This window comes from Strigops habroptila, chromosome Z, assembly GCF_004027225.2.
Source record: "Strigops habroptila isolate Jane chromosome Z, bStrHab1.2.pri, whole genome shotgun sequence".
In the NCBI taxonomy this organism is placed as follows: Eukaryota; Metazoa; Chordata; class Aves; order Psittaciformes; family Psittacidae; genus Strigops; species Strigops habroptila.
Genome location: NC_044302.2, coordinates 40,333,670 through 40,357,065, shown reverse-complemented (window position 1 = coordinate 40,357,065; position 23,396 = coordinate 40,333,670). Strand labels below are relative to the sequence as shown.

Here is a 23,396-nt window from a genome sequence, read left to right as displayed (position 1 = left end):
ATGACATTCAGGAGTAAGACCTTATGATAAGCAGTTCTGTGAAAATGGCAGTTTAATGCCTGGCAGTTCTCAAAAATGCAGATCAGAAATTAAGTGTTACTAGGAAAGGATGAAAGAATTAAAAAGGGAACATTACTATGCCACTACATAAACCTTTGGTTTGCATTTTTAGTGCAAAAAAGGTTGGAGAAGCCAGGTCAAAAAATAAAACACAGGGAGTAATTCCTCATGCCAAGGCCCACAGATCTGCTTGATGACTGTGTTGTGGATAAAAGACCTTTCTAACTTTACATGGTTTCAAGGGAAATTGGGAAAATTTGTGAAATAAGAATCCATCAGATAGGGAAGCACCACTACTGAAGGTACGAAGCCACAGTCAACATGTGAAGTCCCCCGAGCTAAAGGCAGAGAAGTATCAGCGTGTGCTTACCCTTTGCTGTGGAAATGAACTTTTGATATGCTCTAGTATAGCCATTTTTCTACTCTCAGTCATGCTGCACAATTTAAAATGAATGTGTATAATGCCAGTTGCACTGCCTTGAGATTACCTAGCTGTAATTTTTTACTTTTTTTGTATTTTAGCTCTGAAATTTGTCTGTATGTACTTCTGCATTTCCCTGGGCAAAATCTTACAGCTCCTTTGGGGTAGCCTTCTGTAACTGACAGGCTTTACTGCCATCTTAAAAAGAATTTGCTGAGTATACTATGTTTCAGCTTTCTCCCAGTTTATGGCTACAAATAATGTGACCTGATGCCATTGCCACAACTTTCAAGGAAGATATGAAGCCGGCCCTGTTAAGTGAAAACCACTCTCTCTTGCACTGAACAGAAGTGAAATAATGGATTACCTCGTCGACTACAAACCCAGGGCCGGTGCAGCCATGAGGAGGATTTAGTATTCCCTGTAGTTCTGCTGATGAGCAAAGATACTGCAAGAAGAGCCAAACTGCCATGGTCACCAGCCGAACTGTACATTAAAGACAGGCCTAAAGTTCACTCTAGCTAAGTCTACTCAGAAAACTTTAGATTTCTAAAAAGTTGCGCATGCTTCGATCCTAATAATTATGAATCAAATTTAAACTAGGAACACCATCACTGCTGTCCCACATATACAAGCTTTGCTGATCTGCTTTAACTGAAACTCACACATTCTATTAAACTAGTGAGAGGCAAACTGTGAGCTATAATACTGAAATAACAAATGAAGAAATTACTTGGAGTTCTCCCACATCTTTTGTTTTAAAATTGGACAGGATGAGCCAATTCAACCCTTAGCATTGCTTCAATTATTATGAGCTGGCCTTATTTTCTCAGTAGGAGGCAGTTTGTAAGCCATATGGCTGGGCAATTTTAAGGCACTACAAGATGAGTATGTAAGTATTTGTCACCATTGTAGTGCTAGAAGTCCTTTAGTCTCATGCTCAGCTACCCAGTAACACAGAAATAACAAAATATTATCTTTGCCACCCTTCAGATTTAATTATGAAATTTATGGTCATAGTATTTTGTTGTTTCAACTCTCATGCTTGCACTACTGTACTTTTAAGGTGCCTACTACTATCCTCAGAACCACTGAATCAACTAGCCTACAGAAGACCGACTCCCACAGATTAGACCAAGAAACAAAAACTTCCCAGGAGGAAAACGCGATAGAAGCTCATCTCCTTTTTTAGCCTCAGTTCTCTAATTACATGCCCACCAACTCTTCAATTTCTCTTTAAAGTAAGTTTTGGAAAGCCATCTTTCTGGAAAAGTGCTACAACTCTCACAAAATGCAGAGGAACTCAAGGAGCCACCAGCACCAGTTTCTTCTAGGCTTATTTTGAACATTCTTTAGTCAAACAAAATTTCCAAGCCTTAGTTCAATGGTGTTTCCTGGAAAAAGTCATGCATAGAAGATTATTCTGACTCCGTTGTGTTCCAGCTCCCATTCTTTCCTCCAGCCTCTTTCAAAAGACTTTGGAACTTCCTGGTCACAAGGCATAAAAAATTAAACTTAAATTCTTACAAACTTCATTAAGAGTCAATAGCCACATAAATTAAAACCACAGTATCAGAAATACATGTGGAGAGGTAGCAAGAACAATGAACAGAGCACTTCCTTTTCTACTCAGTAACCTGTATAGCACTAGCTTCCTGGCAAGAAAAAAGAAAAGAGAGAGAAAAAAATAAATTAAAAAAAAAAAAAAGAGGCATATTGCTGAAGTTTTACTTCCCACAAGAAGTTAAAAATAAATAAAACAGGCATACAATTTTATGATTTTGTTTTGTTTTGTTTTGTTTTAAATGGTGCAGCTGCTGAATTTAATGGAACATACCTTCATTCCCAGAGTATAATGATAACATTTGAATGGAGAGGTATCTAATACAAATCATAGTGAAAATTATTTGTGCATTTTGCATTTCAAATTTATAACCTAAAGGGTGGTTAATTATATATGTATATTAATTAAAACACAACTTCCAAAACTGATGATGATACCTACTGATTAGTGAACCTGCATTCCTGGACAAATCACACAAATACTCCTTCTCATTACCAGCTGCTCAACCTCTTCATCAGCTCTAGAAGCATTTAAAGAGCACAAGACTAATGATTCTGCTAACCTCCTCTGTAAAAACGTACACAGAAAAGATATTCTGCCCAAAGAAAAGATCACACACAACAGGAAAACCTAATTTCTATGTTATCCATCAACATGCATGAACTACTTTGCAAACTGCCTTTAGGTGTAAAGAGGTACAGAAAGAGGTTCAGAAAGGAGGACAAGGAGAGAGTCATCTCCCCGCCTCTCAACAAGGCATGCACTACTAGTGAGCAGCTAAGAGATCACAGCACTATTTCCTAGCATTTAGATTCCCTCGGCACCAGCTCTCAGCAGTTCTCCTGCTTCTGCGCGCTATGGTGAGAAGATACATCCCTTGCCATTCATTCCATTTTCCACTCAACTCATATTGTAAGCCAACAATATGGCTTACAACCCTCCTGATCAACACCCCAATTACATTTTCCATCATCTATAATCACGACTTCTCCATCAATTTGAAAATTACTGCTCTCCTGCAAATGTGAAACAATCCTGGGCCACTGCCCAGAGCAACAGACTTCAGAAAATCCAAACATAGAATAAGGCTGTTAATTGATAAAGGCATTAAGCAATATCAGCAGAGAGTTAAGTTCAAAAGAAAACACATATTTGCATCTGTTTCATGAACAGCTACATTGTACATCTTATTATCATGGGAACAAAAACTCACAGCAGGAAAAAAACTATCTATCATCACGAACTACTAAAGAATGAAGGTATGCTTTTTGGTTCAGAAATCCACAAAATACAAAATATCACTCAGGAGTTACCCTCTATTTATGCTGATCCCAAGGCACCTATTGTTCACCACCGCTCAATCTCTACCACACAAACCTCGGGTCTGACCCATTTGTTCTGAGTAGAGTTTACCGGCACAAATCACTACCTAAAAGAATACAGCTGTAAGACCATATACAAGCAGCTCTCAGGTCTTTCAGTCTTCATTAGCACACTAAGCGTGAGTGCATGGTTTACTGTTACTGAACAATACAAATAAAATGTTGAGCCACAGATCTCAAAAAAAAAAAGAAAATAAAGTTCAGCAAAACAAGTGTTTGGAACGAGCACAGACTACATGTCGCCCTATTTTAACACTTACTTTCAAAATAACCCAAAACATTTCAGGAACTATGGCCTGAGCTCTTACTGAAAAAAGTGACAAAATGTAACTCAAAAAGCATGAAAACTATCCTCAATGCAAGTCTTAAAGAAGCTGTTGTGTCAGTCCTGATTTTAAGCCTGGAGTTTTCTATTGTTGACACCCAGCCACTGGAAATGGCATTTTCATCACCAACTAATTTCTTTTTCAGCACCAAAGAGCTAACAGTTTGTAATGATTTTCCGTCAAAGCTCAGCTGGTCTGGATTTCAACAACTGCAGCAAAACATCTGAAAAGCCTTCCTTACAGAGATTACAAGATGTCATTCTTCCTAGATTTAAGACTAAAACTGGACAAAATGCAACTCTCTGGAGGTAAGGGATGGAAGCAGTCATGTATTTCATGACAAGCTCAGAGCTGTCATTGACGACAATATTCTTGTCATTTTGAAAACTACATCAGCTCGTGTGTTCCTCAAAAACTTAGGCAAATAAGTAAACATACTTTTTTTTTTTTTTTCCCCCTCCGGAAAACATGTATCTGTAAAAATACCTAAAATTAGTAAAGAAAAAACCTTTCCCTTCAAGTATTTGGGAGTTTATATGTGATTCCAAACTTCCCTTCTATTCATTGTCACATTTTTCACAGTGGTGTTGAATGCTAAATAAACAGTACAAGAGATATTATTATTTATTGAAGATACAGTTGTATTTAGAGAAGTACCACTTAAGGGTAAGGTGGCTTTTATGGAGAAGTTTCTAATGCTACAGTAACAGGCTCTTATGTTAGAAGTATTTTAATTTAATTTTGACGTTTTCTTTAAACTTTAACTTTCAACAGATGGCAACAGGTTACCCAACAAAATTAGTAGATTCATTAGTACAGAATCTGTATGAATCCTTTATGTTAAGTGTAAGTGTCCTCAAGCAGTGTTCTTTTACATATTATCACGCTGAAGGTATACAGACAAAAATTAATATAATTCAGAAATGCAGACAAGGTCCATGCTGCCTTTATTACAGGCTCTGAGTTGTCCAGTGTTCTCATGTGACCATTTTCCAAGGCAAATAACCTTTTTGCCTTACCAATTGAATCATAAATAAAGGACAAACAAGTAAGGAGATTTTTTTGCCTGGAATACTCATGGCAGCTTTACAAGGCTAACCTGAACATATTAAAAACAACAAATATCTTTCAGTGCTATAGAAAAGATATGAAGAAGAATAAAATATCCACACTGTATATTTTCTTAATTTCTTATCTGGAAGCAGACCTTCACAAGCAACTTTTCTTGCAAATAACTTGAATTAACAAATCAATAGGAGAACATTCTTTCAACTGTTTCAACTGTTTACATTAAAGTTGGCTGTGGTTTCCACTGTAACTAATAGAAGTAAATAAAAAAATACATATCATTTAGCTTATGCAGCACTGCAGTCATTACAGGAGGGCCAGGAAAGCCAAAAACTAACAAGCCTGAAATTGTTGACGTTTTCATGCATCTTGGCTCTACAGTCTGGCAAAGTAGCTGGCACTCTGACAAGCTTGATGCCAGACAGTTAGCGAAGCTTTAAATTTGTTGAAAAAGGTGAATTGGTAATGGCATTTAAAAAGCAGGCCATTGAGACATTAAGATTAAGAAGTTAAAATGAAGTTTTACATTGCCAGCTTTATAATACCCCATGTGTCTCAGAAGTTTTGAGGCTGTCACAAGAAAAGACTAACCAGGAAAAATCTGTAACAAAACAAGTATTGTGGAAAAGCTCAGAATTTCCCAGGGAACAGAAGACTCCCCCCACCCCCAATCCAAGAAAGAAAAATAAATTAAAAAAAAAGAATCCAATAATACAGACTCAGCATCTTGATTCTTTCATCCATTTGTATATGTGGAGAAAACACTCCAGTTAACAGCATAAAGTAAAAACAGAAGCATATTTTTTAAAGAGCATATGAAGTTACTAAATTAATGCTTTTTAACTTGATGAGGTCTGTGGACATCATTGGCTGAAGATAATTTTTTTCAACGCTACAGAAGTACATTTCTTTGAATGTTTGCTTCAAACTGCAGAGCTGTGTTTGCCCAAATGCTTGTTACTATTTTAGCCTTTGAAATAATAATTACAGAATGAGAAACTGTGCCATTGGCTTTATATGATAAAGTTCAGTCCATCTATGGTTTATTTAAGTTGATATGCAGCTTGTTTAAAAGATGGTTAAGAAGTGCCTACATCTGAAAATGCTGCACCAAATAATTTCCAACATAAAGACTGTCAAAGAGACTCTCTTAAAGAAAGTTTTCATTTCTAACCCTTCCTTAATTTATGTCTCTCCATCAATTTTAATTGAAGAGACACAGAATCTGAACTTTGTGTAGGCAGGATTTTACGAACTCCAGTTATACAATCTGACCTATTCTCCTTTCATAAAGGCTTATGAAGGAGAAAATATGTGAGCAGTTACTTGACTAGAATTAGAGTTGTTGCTTATGTACCTGAAACAATATCATGTATTAGGAAGGTCTGTCCTAACCTGGCCCCAAATATTTCCATTATCTTATTTTCTTGACTAGAACTAAAAATAAAAAGCTGAAAACTACCTTAAGGCATGGACTGGAACAGGGCAGAGTCTAACAGTCTAGAGAAGCAAAAATGATCATTAGATAGAAGGTACCTGTTGTGTTAGCAAGGGCCACAAAGCCAAAATGGGAGTAGGGCTGCTCTTTGCAGGCAGTGGGTGCCCTCACCAGGCAGCACCCAGCCGTCCACCACCACTGCACCTGCTCCTCAGCCACTCTGATTTCAGCAAGCTTCAAAATAAAAAATTCCATTCAATGTTACATTTTATTTAATATTGTGGAATGGCATTTTAGCAAACTTTAATACACTCACCAGCAATTAGCATTTTTAACAGTATTCTATCTTCTGTTTAGGTTATCAACAAATTATGTAAGTCTTAACTGCGTATGTACACATTACTCACAAATCTTATTACATTTTTATATGTATTTGCAAGTCAAATCAGTCCAGTGCACTAGTAACATCTCTATCTCCACACACAAGAAAATACATACCTGATAATTTAGAGCGCATTAGCACAGCCTAAGGGAAGTTTGCTTCTGCCTCCTACTAAGCCTATTTTCAGCAGAATTATAGGGTTCTTCCAAAGCAATAAAAGCCACCACACATAGAGTTCAGTGCTGATTCTCTGCTGGCACCAAGCTTTCATTATAATCCAGAAGAGGACCAAAAATATATTACACATAGAACCTGGACTTCTGTACAGCAGATGACCTCTTCCGATCTGCAAGGGCCCTCTCTCTAGCCTCAGGTCCTGTAGCCTTGCTAGCCCCCTGCATACCTGCCCGAAGGGCCTCCCTGTGGAGGGCTCTCAGAAATTGTGGCTAACTAGCCCTTCTCCCCCTCTCCTTCTCAAGCTGGTACCTTGGCTTGACAGAACACAGGCTCTTTTGCACCCCACGCGGAATAAAGGGCCATAGTGAACTTTGCAGTGAGCCAGTGGAAAAGCAGCTTGAGAAGCCTAGGGATAAAGACACTGCTAGCTGGAGCTAGTGACAGTAGATTTCAGCTGCACCCACTAGTTCAACTATGACTGTGTAAACGCAGTCTACAAATTTGAAGCTAAACTACCTAGCTTCCTGCATTGTTATTTTGTTATTGTTGATTTCTTGATTAAAAAAGATAATTACAACTTGTCATTAAGGGTAACCTTGCCAGAATCTTTGCAAGAACAAAGACTCGTAACACTAACTTTCCATGTCAAATGTTTATGATATTTTTCAGTTTTGCTCTGAGGTTAAAGTTGCATTCACAGCATTCTCTTGTTCCAAAAACAGACCAAATAGCAACAAAACTGACTTTTCTATCTCCACAAAAGTAAATAGGTCTTTTAATATTTGAAATTTAGGTCTACCTATGCAACTTTACCTTATTTAATATAGTATTTTAAAGACACAGCCTATTGGCATGTATACTTTATTTGCTAATAGAAAAACAAGTCTGAATGCTACTTTGAAACAAGCAGATAAGAAAGGGGACTTAAATTAAAAGCTCAGTTCTGCACCAAATGAAGTTAGAACCAAATTCAGCCACTGATTTTTAATGAAAGCAAGCTCAGTACCCACACATCTCTCAGAAGTTAAAAGTAGAGCTAGGTTTTTGTATCTCTCAATCCATGCAACAATGACATACATCCTTTCACTTAGAGCTATGAATTTAAACTTTCTTCCTTTCACAAATAACACAAACAAAACAAAACAAAACAAAAAAAAACCAAACACACAAAAAAAAAAAAAACCCAACAAGGAAGAAATATGCGACGAAATGAAGGTATTACTATATTTTGGTAAAACAGATGAATACGTAATACAAAGCCAATTCTAATCTATATTTAGCATTAACATGAAAGTGGATGCCTTTTACCAGACAAAACTTTTTTGAAAAGAGTGAAAAGAGTACATACTCCCGTTAAGAGGAGAATCTACCATTCTCTGCTGTTTATCTTCAACTAACTGTAAGCAAAAAATACAGTTAACAGAGCTTCATATGATGAATAATCAATGTTAGGAAAATGGCTGAAGATTTAACAGACTCTTCAATTAAAGTATTCTAGTTTACTATGCAGCTCTTCTGCTCTATATGGTACAAGAATGGAGTTGTGTTTATGCATTCAGAGAACTTCAGGATAACTTAACATTATAACACCATATGAAAAAAGGCAGTATGCAAGCAATCTTCTGTTCAGACTTTCTGATTCCTCTCAGCTGCAAGAGTACTGTAAATGCCACACTACACTCTAGCGTCCTTTTACTGAATAGCAGGCACTTCTGACGAACACACTTTGATTTTGATCTAGCATCAATCTTATTAAAAGCAGTCAGCCGGTTTCATGGTATAATGCAAAGAAATAACGTATTTTTAAATAGTATACCTGTTATTAAACAGTTATTATTTTATTAAAGCGTGTTGATTTTTACTGAATACCGAATATTTTATTTATTTAACCAGGCATCAAGTTCATTAAGTTATTCTAAAGGTTTTGGGGGATACTGTAAGCTGCTGCATTTAAAGTATACAACCAATTAAGCACAAGTGCTTTTAAATGCTCAGTATAGCAGTCACCACATCAAACCCCAGAATCATACTGATTTGTAACCTAATGACCACTCAAGATGCTTTGCAGGCAGCATTCCTTAGGAAAAACACCTCACAGTAATACCTTCATATTAAAAAAGAAAGCTAGAAGTCTGATGCATTAAATGAGAGAGAAATTATGATGTTTCTGAATCAAATCCTAATAGGCACTGAGGAAAAATTAAAGGGATTATTCTCATAAGTGTAATATTGAATTCAGAGCTACTGGAAAAACAAGTTCCACATATAAAACTGGAATGAAACACTACTGTTGTCTCACACAAGTAACAAATCATAGGAACCTGCAAATCACCCTTTTTGAGCATCCTTCTTTGTAAAATACAACTCTCTTGGTTTACTGTTTTCTAGCAGTTAAGAATATAAACCAGCATTAACAAAACTAGACATGGTTAGTCACTGTCTCCTCATAACAGTCTGACATTACCTCTGATTAACTTTTCTGGCAGTGGATTTCTCCACATTGTCATCCTTAATAAACCCACAAACTGTAGGTACTTTATTTAAAGTAAGGAACATTTTCTTTCCACTATCTGATGTGAGCACCAAAATACATAATTCCTGAACATTTTGCATTCCTTCCAATTTCCTCCATTTATTGCCTCCCTAGTGCATGATTCACCTATTTTCTATTTCATTTAACCGGACTTCTGAAACAAATAGAAGTGCTGGAACTAAACAGAAATATAGGGAAGAACGCCTACTCTATGGCACCATAAGAAAATGAAAATATTTTATAATAAACACTGTAAGGCTGTATAAGCAGATATAACCAATTAATTTAAAAAAAAAAAAAAAAAAAAGGCGTTTCAAGGTGTTCCTTCCAAAACTTAATGAGCACGCACTCTCAATTTTATTTAAGATCTCTAGCCTTTTGGATAACAGTTGACTGACTGCTTAAAAAAGGGAAAAAACAAAACAAAACAACTCAGAAAACCCATTAATATAGAAACAATTAATCAACCACAGTATCTATTTAGATACTCGTTAGGTAAGAAAAATTCCAGTTCACTTTACAACATTAACCATGTACTATCTACTACTGTTGTGCCAGAAGAGCCATAGGATGAGGCCTCCAGGACTCATTTTGTCTGTTTTCTTCACACAGTGCCCAGCAAGACAAAAATTAAGTACAGCAAGGACATATTCTACTTTACATGACTAAGCTGATACAGCTTAGACATTCAAATGAAGACAAACTTGAGATTAAACAAAAAACACCTGTTTACAGACATAGGTGTTTAATAGCTTTAGGAACTGAGAAAAGAATTTAAAACAAAACTCTTACAAGAAATGATAGGCATCATTGGTGTAACTCAGAAATGGTGTGTAGAAAGATGAAGAAAAAAAAAAATAAAATAGCTGAGGACTGTGTCCTAGAAGCCAAAGGAGAGCTATGCTTCCAGTAACTACGCATGCAACTAACTACTAGGCTGACATATCCAGGAGCTTGAAGTTGGGTTATTTGTTCCAAGCAGAAGAAAGCATTACAGACTGACAAAAAAAACATTTCAGCAGAGCTTGTACAGCAAAAGTATGATCTTCATAAAGCTATAAAAGAGCCAAGAGAAAACTGAATCCAGTGCTCAGAAGACAGATTTGACTTAAATAAGTGACGCACACGTGCGTTGCAAGGGATAAATCTGGATGGGAGATCAGATGGTGGAATGAAATACAGTCACTAAAAGGAGAAGAGAAGACTTCAACAACCACCTTCCACAACTTAATTGGAAGACAAAAAAAAAAAACCCCAAAAAACCAAATAACCAAAAACCAAAGAGATCATAAATGAAAGGCAGCCAGAAAACTAGGGGTGGAAGAAGTCAGATCACTCCGATAATTCACTTTTAGGGAAATTATTAAAAAACAAACAAAAAAAACCCCAAAAATTCTAAGCATACAGATTCTGTAAGGGAAAGAGGTTTGAGAGGTGCATCTGACAGGAAGCGGACAGGAATGGTGCAAAGTGACAGGAAAGATTGATTTTATAAAAATGAAACTAGGCTGTGTGGAAAACAAAAAAAGGCAGGGAGGGAAGATGGGGTAACTGAAGAAGAATCTGAGTGAAGTAAGAGCATATCAGTCACAGGATGTTCAGACAAGCTCTACAGTACTTCTATGTCAAAAATAACTTTGGGAGATGTCAGGGCTGTCTTTCCTCAGAAGGAAATACCGTTCTGTTCCATAGCCCCACATTCCGGGTGAAATTCACTTATGCCAACCTCAGATGCAAGCTTCAGAAATTGTAAGAAAAATCACGGACTTGGCTGTGATTCTTCTCTGGGTATATGGAAAACAGTCTTCAGTTCTCACCTACTTTTGCACAGCATGAAATGTAAAATTTATTTTTTTTTTTTTTTTAGGTTTTTGATTTGCCTTTTGTTTATAAAAATCAACAGCAAATCTTGTAAAGGAACCACATCAGTATTTTTAGTATTCCTTCTGATTAAGTTGGGAAGGCTTGACCAATGTAGAAACATCTTTGCCTTGTCTTACAATACTCTACAATCCCCAACACAAAGTTGCACTTGGTGTGATTACAGAAAAGAAGCAGACCTAAGGTACTAGAGTTGCTTTAATTAACAAGATTATCTTATTTTTCTCTGGTCATGCTCCTAGTAGCCCACAGTTAAGTAGCCAGCTTGACATACACACAAACACACCTTTTTTTTTTTTTTAATGCCAGCAGATCAAACCAGATGCTAACTAAGTCAACCAAGCACAAAATAAGTGGCCTAAAAAGGTCACTATTCATTAATCTGATCACAATATAATAGAAAATGAACAAATGCCTTTGAAACTTAGCCCAGCACAAAGAAGTAACATTCAAGTCACTAACAATTTTAATTCATCAACAGTTCCGGCACCACTCATTACTGCCAATAAAGGCCAAGGAAACAACAGCATGAGAAACTACTCCAGATATAGTAACTGCTAAATGCACAGCAAAAATCAATTGAAAGCCACTGACCAATGTTTAGCTTGATATTTATAATTCTAAGCAATAGAAACCACAGATTTTAGTGTGTAGACTACAATTATTTAGCGCAACATTAACGAAAGTGTGTTAATATAATAAGAGGCAGTGAACTTCAAAACTAACACTTGGTAATTTTTCCACTTACCTTTAGCTTCTCTTCATAAAATGTGGTACAGATAACACACATCTTAGTTCATTAATGTCAAACAAGTTACAGCTTTCATCTGTAGTATGTAAATTCTGTATTTGTTTTACTATTAAGTATATAATTTCACGCGTTTAAATGTAAAACTCACAACAGTAATGTTTCTGTGGCCTTGCAGCTGGATTCTCTGCTGGCCAGTGAAGTACAATTAACTCCAAGTCTGGGAGCAGGCAGACTGATAGCACCTCCTGTCTTAAGAACCTAACTCATCTTCTAGGTTTCTAAGATCACTGCTTCAGTGAATATATCCTTCTATGTGAATATATCCAAGCTGGCTGTGAATGCAAAAGTATTAAAATGAACACAGTCATCGTAACAGAGCTCTTCTTCATGCCACTCGTGCTTGCTACGGAGTTGACAATGTCCCACAGCAGGGTCAGACATCTGGTTGACACCAATGTCTCTCTTACCTTCACAGCTGCCTATATTCCTATGTTTATGGAAACTGAAATACATCTACATCTCTACCCTTCTGTATTAAATTACATGCATATGTGAAATTATTTATATAAAAATCAGTCAGTATCAGGAATGAACACTTATTTTACATTCACAATAAGGAGATGAGACCTCTCTGCCAGTACTTCTATTTATTTTTTGCAAAGAAATAAAACTTACAGGTAACAAGGCCTCTAACAATTTTATCAGGTTCACCCGTGTTGAAACCAGCTTATGAGAGTCTCATAAATTCACCAGTTCAGGGAACTCTGCCCCTACGTCTGAAAAACCTAAGCATGCCGTTACTAGGCCAACACAGTGTTGCAAATGAACACAGAATTGCAAATGAACACAGAATTCAAAGGAACCATGTTTTTTGAAAAGAAATGAATTTTAAAAGCTACAAGAAATAAAACTCAGTTCCATGGGGCAAAAATCCATGAAAAGATATATCATTTCTGATTCCTTCAGCTATAGGGCAACACACAGAACAATTCAGTCACTTTGCTATTAACAGCAACAGCTGAACACAAGTCTTTTAAAAACATAATTCCCCTCCCCAGTGTCTCCCTGCAAGGCACTCCTCTCTTCCCCAGCCTCAAACTGGAGTTGTGTCACTGACAAAGCCCTTCCACACAAATCCAGTTGCAGACCTAAGATTTGATTTCTTCAACATAATCACTCTTCATACATGCTCTGTTAGACATATCTGCAAAATACTGACTACCACCAACCAGCAAATTGCAAATGCTGATGCTGCAAAGAGTCTTGAGATATTGTCATGTAAACTACAATATGTGGCATCTTCTAATGCAACCTTGACTGCAACTAAGAACTTTCCAGTTCTTTCTAAAAGCTTTCATATCATCTCAGAGTTAAATTTTATTACCATCTACTTGTGCTCTTCTGGCAGATCTCCAATTTGCTAATGTCTCATTATTATCCTATAACTTCACCAAGACCAACTCATCTGTTCTTCTGTCCACTACTTTTTTCTGCCACCTTTTGGTCAAACAGCCAGGAATGACAGTATTAGTATAACCTCATTATCAGTGCTTACATTACTATCTTCTCTATCTCCCAAGAAAGACATATATAATTAATTTTATTCTGATTTGGTATATTTTTGATTTAGTAATTATCTCCATGATCTTTCACAGCAGTTTAAACTTATTCAACTCAAGCTTCCAAAGTTCCACCTTTTACCTTGTTTGATAACCCCACCCACAGCAGGAAGGAAGCTGGTAACAGCCTGTCCAGCAGAACACTCACGCAGCAAAACAGCCAATTTGTTTGTTCAGCTTGGAGAAGAGAAGGCTGAGGGGTGAAGGCTTATGGCAGTCTACAACTTCTTTACGGGGGGCATGGAGGGAGAAGGTGCTGATTTCCTCTTCTCTCTGGTGACCAGTGACAGGAAATGGAATGAGCTGCATCAGGAGAAGTTCAGACTGGATATCAGGAAAAGCTTCTTCATTGAGAGGGTGGTTGGTCACCAGAACAGGCTCCCTAGGGAAGTGGTCATGGCACCAAGCCTGTCACAGTTCAAGGAGTGTCTAGACAACACTCAGCCATATAGTTTAGTTTTAGGTAGTCCTGGGAGGAGCAGGGAGTTAGACCAAGTGATCCTCACGGTTCCCTTTCAATTTGAGATATTCTATGATAATTAATCTGCGTTGCATAGAACATTGCTCTCAGTGATGGTGGTCACAGGGCCCAGTTCTTACCCACCACTGAAGTAACTATCCCTTTGCTACTAGACTCCAAGACCCACAAGGAGGACACACCTCTGCAAGTCTCAGGCTGCAGGGAGTGCTTGGGGCCTATCACTGGGGCGTTTAGTCTTCTGGCCTGCAGGAGGCGTGCAGTTGTCCACTAGCTATGCTACACTGTGAAAGAGCTGTGGGAGGAGGTCACCCTGTACAGCACCAAAAACTTAAGAGATCAGCTGGACCTCTTCCGAGACCCCGAACCTTCAAGCTGCAGCAGAGGGGCACAAACAACCTGTGCCCATGAGGCTGATCAGTCAGAACTCCTATTATAATGAAGGCCGGAAGGTGGTGAGCGCTCACACCAGGAGGAAGGATCCTGCCCCACCCAATGACTTGCAGTTGCACAGTAGGTTCACTGTCTTCATACCTCATGAGAAGCCCAAGTGCTGTCCCACTCGTCCTGTGGAGCATCTCTGATGGCTTGGCATGACCCACTTAGGACCAGTAGAAGGAAGCAGGAAGTGATAGTGATAAAAGACTCCCTGCTGCAGGGGATGAAGATCTCCATGATGTCTTTTAGAGAAGTTTGCTGCATGCTGGGGTCTCATGTTTGGGTTATTGTGGAAAAGCTACCAAGGCACATCCAGCACTCTGACTAATGCCCTCTGCTGCTCTTCCATGTAGGCAGTAATGACTCTGTTGGGGTTACCTGAGAAGTATTAAGTGTGACTACAGAGCTCTAGCGGGGGCAGTCTGGGAAACGGGTGATGTTCTCCATACTGCTGGTGAGGTCAAGGGTCTCAGAAGGACCTGATGTAGGTTAACAACTAGTTGTACAGCTGGCGTTAGCTGCAGGTTTTGTTTTTTACAACCATGGGATCCTCTCTGAGTTGACCCTCAAAGACTTCAAAAGCTACTTGAAAGAAATGGGATGCATTTCCTAAATGGGGTAAAACTAACTTTGCAAACAGGCTGGCTAAACTATTGTTAGGGAGAGTTTTAAAGTAGAAATTACAGGAAGGGTAGTGATTCCTCAACAAACAAGGAAATTGTGTAGGCAAGCCTCACAGTGATGGAAACAGAAAGGATATAGCAACCAAAAAAACAGAGGTGAAGTGAGGACAGGCATGTGAAGAAGGAGGTGCCTGCAGAACAATCTAATGGGGAAGGCTCTTAAGCCTATACTGGCCTTGATCCTCATGGGCAGCATTAACCATCCTGATATCTGCTGGCTGATGCCTTTGTGAGGCCAATTTTTGTTATCTTTGGATAGTGAAAAAGGTTGCTGAAGACTAAAAGAAAGCCAATGTTACTCCTGTCTGAAGGGCAAGATCCAGGAAACTGCAGGTCAGCCAACTTCACCTCAATCCCTGGTAAGGTAGTAGAGAAAATCTTCATGAAAACCACTTCCAAACACATGAAGGATACGAAGATGATTTGGAATAGTCATATGAATCTACAAAAGGGAAATCATGCTTGACCAACTTGATGGCCTTCTACAGTGATGTAACTAGCCTGGTGGATGAGGGGAGAGTGGTGGGTGTTGTTTATCTCAACTTTAGTAAGCCTTCTGACAGTGTCTTAGCCTCCCATAACATCCCCCCTAGATAAACTGATAAGCTGACAGTGAGGCCAAGTGAGAACTGGCTGAACAGGCAGCTGAAGAGGGTTGCAAACAGTGGGACAACGTCAAGTTGGAGGCAAGTCGCCAGTAGAATACTCCAGGTGCTGATACTGGGGCCAGTACTGTTTAACCTCTTCATTAGTGACCTAGATGCTGGGACAGAGTGCATCCTTAGCAAGTTCACAGGTGATACGCTGGGAGTGGCAGGTACATAGCTGTGCTGCCATCCAAAAGTGTAACTGATAACTGAACCTTATCAAGAAAATAAGGCTCAGAAAACAATGTAAGAAGTCATCTCAGCTATCATTAAAAAAGCTGGGTTTATTTCAACACAAAGGGGACTAGAAGATGGCCTTTGCTTTAGATAAACTGCTCTATCAGTTGAGTGGGTCAACTGCTTGTGTAAACGGCCTCCCCTGAGATAACCAATAGAGAGTATTATCTTCCTGACCCAGCCAGGCCATCATGAAGGAAGTATTTACATGGCTCAACTCAGCATAGTATAAAGGCTGAACAAACACCAAGTGATCTTTGAAGCCAGCAACGGGCTCGAGCTGGGTTGAACCCATGCATTCCTTCCCAGCAAATTAGGGTGCAGTATAGTGATGGCTAGTGACTACCAGTAATCACATTTCTATTGTGATTCAATATTCACAGTAGATTACAATTGCCATATCATGATTCTGTTGCGATTTCAGTACACTGCTGTACCATCCTCCTAAATCAAAATTCAGATTGATTGTAATGTCAGATATGTTCAAATAAGTAAACTTGCTATTAAACTTTCAACCTTTCCCTATATGGAATATCTAGAAGAATCTCACCAGGGAATACTGGACTCTGACAAGAGGGACCTTGACAAGCTGGAGAAATGGGCTGACAGGAACCTCATGAAGTACCAACAAAGGGAAATGCAAAGTCCTGCACATGGGAAGAATAATCCCAGGCACCAGTACATGCTTTGGGATCAAATGGCTGGCAAGCAGCTCTGTAGAGAAGGACCTGGCAGACAAGCAGCTAATCATGAACCAGTAAAGTGTCCTTGTCCTTGCCACAAAGGCAGCCATAGCATTCTGGGCTGCATTAAGAACATTGCCTGGAGGTCAAGGAAAGTGATTGCTCCTCTCTGCTTAGCCCTGGCAAGGCCACATTGGAGCACTGGGTCTGGTTTTGGGCTTCCCAGCCAAACTTATTGGAGCATGTCCAGGACACAACCAAAGATGACTAAGGGATTGGAGGATTTTTTGCGTGAGGACAGCCTGAGTCCTGGGCCTCTTCAGCCTTGAAAAAAGCAGGCTCAGGAGGATCTTGTCCACATGTATATAATGCCTGATCAGAGGGAATGAAAATGCAGGAGCCGGACTCTTCTCAGCAGTGTCAACTACCACGGCAAGAGGCAATGGGCACAAGTAAAACACATGAAACTCCATCTGAAAACAGGAAAACACTTTTTTTACTGGAAGATGTTCCCAGAGTGGTTGTGGAGTCTCCATCATTGGAGATATTCAAAACCCAACTGGTCACGGTCCTGGGCAACCCACTCTAGCTGATCCTGCTTGAGGGGTTGGACTGAAGCAGGGTCTGGATTTGGTCCTTAAACTAGATGATCTCAAGAGGTCCCAGCCTGTCACCTAACCATGTGTCATTTTTTTTTTCCTTTTTTTAAATGCAAATGTAATAGCAAATGCATGAAATTTCTCAAAAAATATCCTTCAGAATAGTAAGTCACCTCTTAAAAGTCATGAACCACGGGGACATCTAGAGTTTCAGTTACATAAGAAGTTTATTCAAGCAGTGATAAGGATTTAATACTTTCAGCGAGTGAAAAATTGCAATATATTTAGTGAAAATAAATGCCTAGAGTTCATTTTTAAGAACACCGAAGAAATCAAAGGCTATGAAGCTATTTTCTTGCAGCCAGCCTTGCTAAAGGAATTAATACATGCTTATTTCACTTTCTCTGATAGTTAATTAAACTTTAAAACTCACATTTACAATTAAATACCATATCAATGTGCTATAAAGAAACTGCATATATTTACTGTGTTGAAGACAGATCACACTGCTTCTTCACACTCAGCCTTTACGTGACTTAACAGGATTATTAACAAGTATGGGCCACTTATGTAAGAACACTGTGTTTCTCCTCAAAATATGATGCAGCACTATGCCATCACATCACTATCAATCCATCAGTGTTATCAAGAGCACTCACACAGTACCCAGATTAAGTATAGTATCTGTAATATTTTAAATACAGGCAAAAAAGGTATTTGTATTAAAGGATTAAAGTTATTCCTTCTTAAACACTCCTCAGAAATTCTCCTACTACAGTAAAATTCTGCACATGCACAGTCAAGATCTGTGGTTACAAGTCATTGTGCATTTATTGCTTTTGTGGTACCAAAAAGCTTTTTCCCTAGCAGCACACCAAGTATCTAGAAAAGAGTGAACTCTGACTCACACAAGGACACAATTTAAAAATATTACATTGCTTTCAGAGTGTCACACTACAAAATTAAATTGTTGTCCTACATGGCTTCAGTTGTGGGGCCTGCCTATTTTATTTTCCATGCTAACAGCAACTTGGAAACTGTATTGATCTTACTCTCCATTTTAAATGTTTGGGTGTGGTGCTTTAACTTCTGAAAGCAAGTTCATCATTTAAGTCATCTGAGAAAGCCTTAAGAAGTGATCAAACAACCACTGGTGACTCAAAGTTTATCATCACTGACTTTTTGGTTTTGGCAGACAAACAGAATATGTATGAAACTGTAGCCTCAAGAATAAAATAGCATAAAGTCAACTGCACATACTTCATTTGCATCAGCCATTTGCCATCTCAAACACCAACTATGACTAGGATCGTTTTCCACAATCTTTCTTTTTAAACTAAACCATACATACACACGCACACACACACACAAACCTTCAAAATGTAAATCATTTCATTCAAAAACTTCACCATAAGCTATTGCAAATGGTAGCATTTTCTTCATGACCATCACAGGCAAAAGAAAGTCTCAAACATGTAATACTCAGAACATTCTGTTCCTTCAGAACACTCAAGTCATTCACATTATCCAAAATAAACTTATCTACCTTGCTGCTACATTTCTGGTTTACATCTTGACTGATTGAGTACTTGTCACAATGCTGTCATTCAGCTGTCCTGCCTTTTTAAAAAAAAAAAAGCCGAAACCTAAAGTTGGTCCCCATGAGGAATCACCAGATGATGCTGAAGAGAACCGATTTTTCTGTGCTTCTGTACTGAACCCAGGCCATCACCACTATAAACATTGATTCCACATTCATTAAGGTGCCTTACCATAAAAATCTACTCCATAATTTAGAAAATCAAGGGATTCAGTTAAAGATAACTGCCCCAAACCATCACCATCACAATAATGTTCAGGGTAATAATCAAGTTTCATAACATTCCTGCCTAAGTACATAACATTCCTCTAAGTACCACTGACTTGTTCATTTTTACTCCAAGTCATGCCACAGAATGCTGTGCTCAATGACAAGCATAATTTAGTTATATTCCTGAGGAAGAGGTTAGAGAGGGTATACTGCAAAAATAGACCAAGTGCACAATTCAGTCTTGCATCATAATCTCCATCAAATGCTTTAAAAAAATGCCACTTTCCTAGTTTATTAAAAAGTAAGCAGGTCTGTGGCCTTTTTATCCTCCTTGGTTTCTCTGCCCCTACATTTCTTCCCATGTCTGTGCTCATTGAACTCGTGCTCTTCAAAGCAAGTGTAATTCATTTAGGAAGCTGGCGTTTTAATACTACATGGTGATGAGAAGCTGAGTAAATACTTTCCACTGGGTTTTAATATGAAAGAAAAAATTTCCAGATTTCCTAATCTGGAAATCATTCTTGTAAGTGACTCATCAGAGAATCTGTCCAGAATTGAAGGAACTAGAGCAGAGGTTACAAAACACACTGACAAATAAGCAACAATAATCAGCAATACCCTATGGGCATTTTAAAAGAACTGAAGGTGTAATAGCTGAATAAGGAATGACAGTGGATTAGCTCTCATTCAGCAGTTCCTTGGCACCTGAGCACTACAAATGGCAAACGTGAAACAACTTTTAAAAATCAAAATCTGCAACAAATAAAACTGTTAATGTAAGCGGAAATTATAATGAAAAATATGGTTAGTGAACACTTACAAAAATATATTAATTACATGAGAAGAATTGGCATGGCTTTTGCAAGAGGAAACCCTGCTTTTCAAAACTATTTAAGATCTCTGAAAGATTCAACAAACATGGGAGTGAAGGTGCTGTAGCTGTCAAAAATCAACTTGGATTTTCCAAAAGATTTTTAAAAAATTCCTTTACCAAAAGATTACTAGGAAACTAAGCAACCATGGCATGAGGAAGGGTCCTTATGAGAATGAGCAGGAACACACCACCCAAGGTATAAATCCCTGGCTTGGTCACTTGAATACTATATGCGAAAGAGGAAGGTAGAAGCCATAACCAAATGTCCTATTTCAGCTGTAACAGTTATTTTTCTTCCTAGTTGCTGGCACAGGGCTGTGTTTTGGCTTTAGTCTGACAACAGTGCTGATAACGCACCAATGTTTTAGCTGTCGTTGAGCAGTGCTTACCCTGATCAAGGACTTTTCAGTCTCATGCTCTGACAGTGAGAAGGGGCACAAGAAGCCAGGAGGAAGTAGAGGCAGGACACCTGACCCAAACTAGCCAACGGGGTATTCCACACCCCAGGACATCGTGCCCAGTATATAAACTGAGGGGAGTAACTCAGAAGGGACTGATTGCTGCTCGAGTCGGGCACGGTATCAGTCAGCAGGTAGTGAACAATTGTACTGCGCATCACTGCTGTCTTCTGAGCTTTCATTTCTTCTCTTGTTGTTTCCTACCATTATCTTTACTGTTGGTATTCTTTCTATTATCACTATATTGCACTTTAATTATTAAACTGTTTTTATCTTAACCTGCGGGTTTTATTCTTCAATTCTCCTCCCCATTCCACTGGTGGCGGGGGGAAGAGGGAAGTGAGCGAGCGGCTGCGTGGTGCTGAGTTACCAGCTGGGCTTAAACCATGACAACAAAGTAAAATGAAAGGCAGTGCTTTCTACCCAGGGTTTGTAGGCCTGACATGTCATCTTGCCAGCCATTTGTTCAAAATACTTAAACTTTACATGGGATCAAGGGGGAGTGGAGAAATTCCCAGAAGGGGAGAAAAAAAAAAAAATCTACTGGTGCATATTAAATTAACAGAAAACCACATCTGACTCAGGAAGTCCCCTGAGCTAAAACTCACCAGAGAAAAAGAGAGCTGCAAAAGGGAGGCGTCATGCATCTGCATGATTTTCATCTTTGGGCATCAACTATTGCTCATGACTATTTCTTTTCAACAGGTAACATTCACAGACATTATGACATGATACATGTGTTTTTTGATGACCTCACCAAAAATAAGCTCCTGAACTCTGACCCTTTGCGGAGACTACAACTACATTGTTAGTAAAATCACATGCCTTCTACTTGTTTTAACAATTAACAGAAATGGGTGAAAACAATATAGGTACTGGAAATTTATCTTTGGCAGTTTTGTACAAACTTTTCAGTTCAGGAACTACTGACATACTGCCAACTCACTCCATGAAAAGGACATAGATACACAGACATACCACAGAATAATAGAATGGTTTGGGTTGGAAGGGGTCTTAAAGATCATCTAGTTCTGACCCCCTGCCATGGGCAAGGACACCTTCCGCTAGACCAGGTTGCTCAAATCCCTGTGCAGCCTGGCCTTGAGCACTGCCAGGAATGGGGCATATAATCAGGTTACATCAACCAGGATAGGGCATATGGTATCATCAGGTTACAAGATACTCCTGTAAGATCAAAAGTCACTATCACTACACCCTCCTCTCCCCACCTCACTCCCGCAGACACCCGGGTACATTTTCCACCTTGTACAGGGATGACAGCGGCAGGCTGTGCTTGGAAAGGGAGGCCTGGGGTCACATTCACACTCCTAGTGACAACCCCAGACTTTAAAAAACAAAACCACAAAACCCAAAACAACATAAAAACCCCCAGACTTCACAGCAGCTCCTTGCCAGCCTCTGTAAGCCACACACACTCACACAAGCCCTCCCCACTCTCCTGCTGCCCAACACCTTCGCGGCCGAGCCCCGCTGAAGCGGTTTCCCCGCCCGGCCGCAGGGACGGCGGCTTCCTGATCTGAAACGGCCGACGGGGGCCCGAAGTTCTGACCCCCCGCCAGCTCCGCCGCCCGAGTACGGACACAAATCCCGATGTGTGTGTACATCTCGACATATGTACGACACACACTATCACAGCCTGCCTCACACACAGGCATGCGAGATGCCGGCTAAACTCGACCCTCCACCTCAGTGTATGAGGGCCGCTTCTTCCCTGACTAGCCGCCGGCCCCTGCCTGGCCTGTTGCTAAGTAACAAGCCCTGTTCGCCCCCCGCCCCGCCGCCGTCACGACGCACCGCCCCGGGCCCTCAGCGCAGCCTCCCGCACACCGGGGCGGAGCGAGAGCTGTCTGGCCTGGCAGCCCTGCGGCCCTTCTCCCCCTGTCACCTGCAGCGCCCGCACTCCGGCCGCCTCTCGCAGCGCTCCACCGGCAGCTCCCACAGACCCGCGCAGCCCTCTCCCTCATCGACCGGGGCTGGGGCTGTGGCCGGGACCGCCGCGCTGCCCCACTCCATGCTGGGGGCAGGAACAGCCCGCCTCCAGCAGGGGGCGCGGGCAGGCATCAAAACCCGTCGTCCCGGCTCACGTGAGGCAGCCCGCCCCTTCGCAGGGCTCCTCCAATCGGGGCGCGGGGAGCTGCACATCCGGCCCGTTGGGGAGCAGCGTGGCCGATAGGGGGCGCTGTTGGCTCACGTCTCTGCCGTGTATTGTTCTTCTGCTTCTTGGGCCTCTACCGTCGCTTTCGCCGGGGTGCCGTCCTGGGCGCAGACCCAGGCCGCCGCCCCGGCCCCGGGAGCGCGGGGCCGCCTCTGCCCTTACCCGGAAGGGTGCTGGCGGCTGTAGACGGCGGGAGCGGTGCTAGCGCGTCGTCCGTCACAGCGGCGGGGCTGGGCCTAGCGCCTCACAGTAGGCCTCGGCCTCGCGCGCCGCCCGCGGGCGAGCTGCACCGCAGCGGCTGGATCCTGGTTCGGGTCTGTGGGTGTCAACCGCTTGGCCGACCACAGGGTGCGAGAAAACCCAGCCGAGTGCTGGGGGCTCCGGGCGGCTACGTGGCGTGTGTGTGCGGGAGAGAGAGGGTCCCAAAAAAAACCCCGCTGCTGGTCTTTGCATACATATCTGACTTTTAATTGCTATCTTATTTGGGTTTAAGTAGACGCTTGGAACTTCCCATGTTCATAGATATCCTTTACACTGGAGTCCACACAGTTCCAGGAGGGAGGCTGCAGCACAAGCCATGCTGGCAGGAGGGCGGCAAGGTAACATCGTCTCTGATGGTCGTCTTCAACCTCAATAGAATCTGCTCTTAAGAAATGAACTGTAGATACACACCAGGATTTAGATACATTAGGCCGGATGCAGTAATAAACA

General features: G+C 40.4%; 1 protein-coding gene across 4 annotated transcripts in view; it reads right to left on the bottom strand.

Moving 5' to 3' along the window:
- Positions 1-22,613, bottom strand: part of DTWD2 (DTW domain containing 2) — a 93,518-nt gene extending 70,905 nt beyond the window's left edge. For 3 of the 4 annotated variants that reach the window (XM_030470957.1, XM_030470960.1, XM_030470959.1), the window contains exon 1: positions 22,416-22,613. In XM_030470957.1, coding sequence (XP_030326817.1) covers positions 22,416-22,591 — 176 coding nt within the window. In that variant the 5' untranslated portion in view covers positions 22,592-22,613. Of the gene's footprint in view, positions 1-857; positions 1,985-22,415 lie in introns of those variants that run through there. The other variant, XM_030470958.1, reaches the window with a different exon arrangement.
- Between the last annotated feature and the right edge of the window lie 783 nt (positions 22,614-23,396).